We start from the raw sequence: 6,585 nt of genomic DNA, 5'->3' as shown, positions 1-6,585 counted from the left end.
TTACAAGTCCTTAGGCTCATGGTGCCAGCATGAATTCCTGCTCTCTCTCGGAAGTAGGCAGTGGACCAACAATTTGAAGTGCACTGGAAAGGCTAAGGACAAGCAAGTTGTAAGCTAGCCAGGCCTTCTGGCACTCCATGGCAGCCAGGATTGCACATAAGTGGCTGGAGGTCAGCAAGGGAGTCCCCTACTTACTTACATGACTTTGGCCACTGCTCCGGAAGTTCTCCTGTACCCTTACATTTACCCAGTTCCTGCCCTTCAGCTTTGTCCCTAGTTTTGAGCTCTAGACTCAGCTGTTGTCTCTATCAGCAGACAGTGCTTTACGCTTTTACTCTTCAACATCCTCTGTCTGGTACGTCTGGGCTTGGACATTTCCTCCGGCTCCATTTATTTTAGGCCAAGCCTCAGAGGCCCACCTTTACTCTGATTGGACCAGAGCAGCCCAAGATGGAACTGCACACATACGAGGAACCTACAAATAAATACCTTTAAAAAGAGAACATAGGATCCATATCTTTAGATGAGCTAATTGGAAGAAAAAGTAAGTACCTTCGGCCATTATTATGATCATATGTGTATATAAGCCTGACTCTCCGACCGGAGAGCAAGCTCTACATAGGCTGAAACTTTTTATTGCACATCTTTGTATCTGTAGCTAACAACACTGCCCTGCACGTAGTAGGGGGCAAGTAGTGTAAGTGCTTAACATAGGTTTGTTTAATTGAATTGGTTAGTAAGTCAGGGAGGGACTGCTCAAGAAGTGGAGTGAATCACAGCAAATCCCTCTTCCCTTCTTTGCCAAGCAGCCAATTTGAATCCATCTGTTGTTATTTGTCATTGTCCCAGAGAAAAAGCAATGAAGCAATATGGTTCCTGAGTCCAAAAGTCTAGCCCCTCAACTGGAGAAAGGCTGCAGTTTTCTGCTGGAATACAGGTATGCCCCGCTTGTCAAAAGTTCTCTTTACATCGCTTTGCTTTTATGAAAGACCTTCACTGGTACCTGTTTTAACTAACCAAAAAAAATCCAAAGAGGGTTTTTTGCTTTTACAAAAAAAGAAAAAAAAAAAAGGAGAAAAGTGAAAACAGTGTTTAGTGTTTGTTTTACAGGAGCCAGTTATAGAGGCAGGGCATACTGGTAAGTAACACTACACTCTGCATACGATATTTCTAGCTTATATAGGCTGTGCATTTATCATATCATTCCTGTTTTTACTATATGTTAGTGTTATTTTAGGTTTTATATGTTATTTGGTATGTTTTGGTAGGTATTTGGGGGTCTGGAAATGCTTCCAAATTTTCCCCATATAAATGAATGGTAATTGCTTCTTTACACCAGTTTGTCTTACAAAAGTTTTCACAGGAACATTGTACTTTTGGAGAGCAGGGGGAACCTGTACAGTGAAACTGAGCTGTAGTCTTTCAGTGACCATCAACACTAAGAAAACTCCTTTGGTCTATGTTTTCATGATGTCAAATATTTGGATAAGAATTAAAATGTGCAGACAACATGTCTCAAAAATCTATGCGTGTGATACCACATCAACAAAATATCCATTTACTTAACCAAACTTCTTATTGTCTATCCAGAAATCTGGCTTGTTTATGTCAGTAAAAGTGATGGCAATAAGTGTGACAGTCCCAGGATTGTAAAGCACTGTGGCTCTGAATGACACCAGTCCCTACGACTTAAGGAGATAAGAATAAACACAGGCAAAGCATGAGTGTTTCGGTTACATTTCAAGTAAGAAAAGGGAAATAATCCTGGTAAAATAAATGCTGCCTGTGCTTTCCCATCCCTTCCCTGTCTTTTCTCCATAACCATATTTCTATCCAACATACAATAGATCTATTTATATTAATTTAATTCTCTCTCCATTTCTCAGAACATAAACTCCAGGAGGACAAGGATTTGTCTCTATTTTCTCTGATCTATTTGCAATACTTTTAATGGGCTGTGGTATAAAATAAGTGCTCAGTAAACATTTGTTGAAGAAATGAGATGGCCTGAAGGTTGGCTATTTGCTAATGAATTCACAAATCAGAAACTAAAATAGCCTGTTCGAAAAAAACAGGCTTTTTCCCCCCTAAATTAAATTAAAATGCTTTGTGAATTATTGAGTCCTGGCTCAACTACAATCTAACTTTGTAACTATAAACAATTTGCTTAATGTAGTGTCTCTTGGTTTCTCCGTCTGGAAAATGGGGAAACACTATCAGCACTATATGCTTCAAAGACTTTTAAGTATCCAAACAAGTGTTAAGTTAAAGATGTAGTGCAGGAGCTTAGCACGGATGGCTTTTCATAAAATTAAACAATTATCTCAGTTGTCCATTTACTTATTAAACTGGCAGAATTCCATTTCAGCTTTTGTTCTTATATATACTTGCAACCATGCATTAATCAGTCTTCTATACTCCTATTGCTTCCAAAGTATTATTATTCATTTTATTAACCATTTCCACACAAAACTGCCACTCCTATACTTCAAATTTGCCTTCAAAGCCACAAACTTTTTAATCAATACACACAGTCATTGAATCCAATCTAACCGATACTTATTAAAAATGTGAAATGGCATTTCTCCAGGGTAATTACCCTTCCTCCCAATATGTTAATAGCAAACCAGTCTTTCTGGTGTGGCAATGCTACTTATCCTGTCCCCATTTTCTCCTTCAAGCCAAATTCTATTTTGCAGGGTCTCCCTTCCAATTCTTTAAAAAGAGACCCTGTACCTTTAATAACAGAGACCTGGTGAGAGGTTTCTTTCTAAACTTGTTCCCTGGCTTCCAAGTGACGAAACCAGCTGTAATTTGAGAGCAGAGAGATCCTCAGGATATCATTAGCCAAAGGAAAAGCTCGGCATTCCCACCCAGTCCAAGAGTTGAAATAGTATCTGAGGGCAAGAGCCGTTCTCTCCAGCTACAGGCTCCATCTCCCAGGAGCAAGGGGAAACTCCCCAGAGCGGGGCAACACAGCCGTCGTCCTGCCAGAGCCTCGGAGGAGGCGTTTCCCCTTCTGCCCTGTGATCCCACAGGGAACCAGCCGGCTGATTTCCAGCCACCGAGCACGGAGCGCAGGAATACAGAGCCAGCCAGCCTGCATCCTTCGCTGCTGCTGCTGCTGCTGCTGCAGTCAGTGCTACCCAGGCAGGCGCTGTTGCCACAGCCACATGAAGCCTGCTGGGGAGGGCGGGCCAGGGTGCAGCCAGCCGTCTGGAACTGCGACTGACACCATCTCAGGGAGGCACTGACTCCCAAGGGGACCCCCTTCCTCGTCCCTGGCTGAAAAGTCTTCTCCAGGGGTCCCCGGTCATCCTGAATATCCAGGATGGTGTTCCTGACGTTCCTCTGGATGGGTTTCTTCTGCCACCTAAGTCAGGGCTACTTCGACGGCCCTCTCTACCCGGAGATGTCCAACGGGACTCTGCACCACTACTTCGTGCCCGATGGGGACTACGAGGAGAACGATGACCCCGAGAAGTGCCAGCTGCTCTTCAGGGTGAGTGACCACCGGCGCTGCTCCCAGGGGGAGGGGAGCCAGGCCAGCAGTCTGCTGAGCCTCACCCTGCGGGAGGAGTTCACTGTGCTGGGCCGCCAGGTGGAGGACGCTGGGCGCGTCCTGGAAGGCATCAGTAAGAGCATCTCTTACGACCTGGACGGGGAGGAGAGCTACGGCAAGTACCTGCGCCGGGAATCTCACCAGATAGGGGACGCCTACTCCAACTCGGACAAGTCCCTCACTGAGCTGGAAAGCAAGTTCAAGCAGGGCCAGGAACAGGACAGCCGGCAGGAGAGCAGGCTCAACGAGGACTTCTTGGGCATGCTGGTCCACACCAAATCCCTGCTGAAGGAGACGCTCGATATTTCTGTGGGGCTCAGGGACAGATACGAGCTGCTGGCCCTCACCATCAGGAGCCATGGGACCCGGCTAGGTCGGCTGAAAAACGATTATCTGAAAGTGTAGGTGGAGAGGCACACTGCCAGGAGAGGACATCAAAGCAGCCCCTTCATGGAGCGTGGGGGACACAAGAGCGGGCTAATATTTCCCTGATACTTATTATTTTTTACATCCAGATTTGCACTTGGAGAATGATCTGAAGTCATCTTTAAAAGGAAAGAAGTGATAGTTGAGTGGTTTTGTTTTTGTACATTATTTATACGACTGCCATTGATTTGTCACCTAGAAAGAACATTTTAAAGCCATGCCGCCCGCCTTGCCTAGAGGCTTGATAACTTTGCAGACACCTGTTTCAGACACATCATAAAGGACAGTTTATGCAGTGTTACACTTCCCCATGCTGGAGATTCTGTGGAATCCCCAGCGAGCAGAGTGCAGAGCTCCTTTACACCTTCAGCCTTGTCTCCTGGACTCTGAAAGCTGTCAGTGTTGCCTGGTTTTCAGATGAGGGCCGAGGTGCTTCTCTGCATGCCTTCTGGCAGATGGAAGTTACCGATTTTTACCTACTTGTTCTTCACCTTTTCTCTTATTTATTACCAGGGTCTCCAACAGTTTTTGTTTTTATTTTTAAGGGTTTTTGTTTGTGTTTGTTTTTGGTTTTGAGAGTATTGGCTAGAAACTATATGCAAATCATCCTCTGCAGGGAGCTATCTGTCTGAGGTGCCTCTGTGGGTGTGTGTGAGTTAATCTGACCACATTTCAGACATCTAAAGCTTTGTGGTTGTTGTGCACTCATGCCGAGTAGCTGATTTGCTATCTCTCATTGTATGTCTGTGTCATCAGTGCTACAGTCCATTACAAAGAAGTCGATTGATTGTTTGAACACACGCCCAAATGCCTATGATTTAGGTTACTAATGTATTCTTTCTCATTTGGGGGTTTTGCTTCTGTTTGCTTATTGGAAACTTGTACTTCAAGTAGGGGGAATTCTAAGTCTCATAACTCCTTAACTAAGTATTATTATTCAGCCAATAAATATCTTCTCATATAATACTGGCTTATTTTCTAATGTACATCTGTAACTTTCATATTGCAAAGAGGAGGTGATGCAAAAGGAAAGAGAAAGATGGAATTTAAGCCAGTTAGAGTAGATGATAAAGGCAGAAGGGTAGCTATATATTAGGCAATCCTCTCTTCCTTAGCCATCCTTCCCATCCTCAAAAGAAAAAAAAAGAAAAAGAAATCTAGGCCATACCTAGATTGATTGATCTCTGCTAGTCTGCCTGCAAACTACTATTTTCTCCAGTTTTTCCCATAGAATCAACTGGAAAATTTTACAAGGTCAGACCTGAAGTGTATCTCATAAGGCAGAGGGATGGTTCCAGTCAGGAACTACATTGACATTGAGTAAATTTGAAGCCAAGTCTGTGTTACTTAATGGTTTAAAAAGGTAGAAATGCACTTTATTTCATGTCTTTCCCTAGCCAATCCTCACCCTCACTTAAATACCCTTTCACACATAAACACAGACAGACAGACACACACACACACACACACACACACACACACACACACACACAGAGGAAAATAAATAAATGCTCATAATCTACTCTTCAACAGTGAGCCATTTTCTTTCTCTCCCATGCATGAGGAATCCCATTTTCCATTTCTAGTCAGTGTCCAAAATCCTTCTATTGCAGTAGGGGAAACCGAGGCCCAGAAAGTGGCTGGTCCTCAGCTAGTTAGAATAGGTCTCTTAGATTTATGTACAGGACTTTCCCACACTGCTCTTTTCATGGATGCTGATAGACGAGAGGGAGTCGCCTGAGGCCTGAACCTTTGGATAACTATCTTATTGTTTAAAATAAAAAAGAACAACATATGGACTAATATTTAAAATAATCATTTGTGATTTCTTTTCACCAGCTAGTAGTCTGCTTTTAGCTGTCTCTAGACTGGTGTGTAGGAAGAAGGTAAAAGATCATTCAAAAGTGTTTATTTCTTTAGTCTTTGAAAGAGGAGGAATAAATAACTGCAGAGGCAAAGGAGATAATATTTGGTAATTAAATGATTGCAATTTGTAATCACAACCCTTCATATCTCAAAACTTTCATATAATTCACTCCACAGTGCTCAAATCTAATCCATAGACATATTAAATATCACATGCTCGATTTTCCCAAATGTAATGGAAGGATATCAGGCACGCGATCTGAATGGAAAACAGGGTTTCCTAACACATGCTAATTTCAAGTAGTCAGTAATGGTTGTATACAGTATTATGTTAAGAAGGATTTTAAAGGTACAGATAGATGTAAAGAGAGCGGTCCCCAGTTAGAGATGTCTTCCATGAGTGCAGAATGAGGAGTGGTGATACATCTGCTACAAATTTGAAAACGCTGAAATAGATTGTGTATGAGGTTCTTTCCAGTGCTCACATACTATGATGCTACAAAACCAGAACGAAATTATCTGTCCACTCTGTGGGATTATGTAATCCCATAGAGTCTTACATAATCCAGTAATCCCACAGAGGCTTACATAAATGGCCCCAGAGGGCAAGTGGGAATTTCCAGGTGGGCAGAGGGAACCATCCTGGACGGCCAACCCAGAAACTAGCATCAAAAGGCTTTTCCACATCATCTCATGGTGGGAAGCCAGCTTCACTGAGATCTATCCTCCCC

General features: G+C 43.1%; 1 protein-coding gene across 1 annotated transcript; it reads left to right on the top strand.

The window, feature by feature from the left end:
• Positions 1-211: 211 nt before the first annotated feature.
• On the top strand, positions 212-5,489 carry FIBIN (fin bud initiation factor homolog). The gene is made up of 3 exons (XM_081064429.1): positions 212-544; positions 850-937; positions 3,039-5,489. The coding sequence occupies exon 3, from the start codon at positions 3,332-3,334 to the stop codon at positions 3,965-3,967; it is 636 nt and encodes a 211-aa protein (XP_080920555.1). The 5' UTR covers positions 212-544; positions 850-937; positions 3,039-3,331; the 3' UTR covers positions 3,968-5,489.
• Positions 5,490-6,585: the final 1,096 nt, after the last annotated feature.

Source organism: Rhinolophus hipposideros, assembly GCF_964194185.1.
Source record: "Rhinolophus hipposideros genome assembly, chromosome: 10".
Lineage (NCBI taxonomy): Eukaryota > Metazoa > Chordata > Mammalia > Chiroptera > Rhinolophidae > Rhinolophus > Rhinolophus hipposideros.
This window is presented reverse-complemented; position numbering and strand designations above follow the sequence as displayed.

Coding starts and splice junctions, on each gene's coding strand:
- FIBIN (XM_081064429.1), top strand. CDS start 3,332: ATGGTGTTCCTGACGTTCCTCTGGATGGGTTTCTTCTGCCACCTAAGT.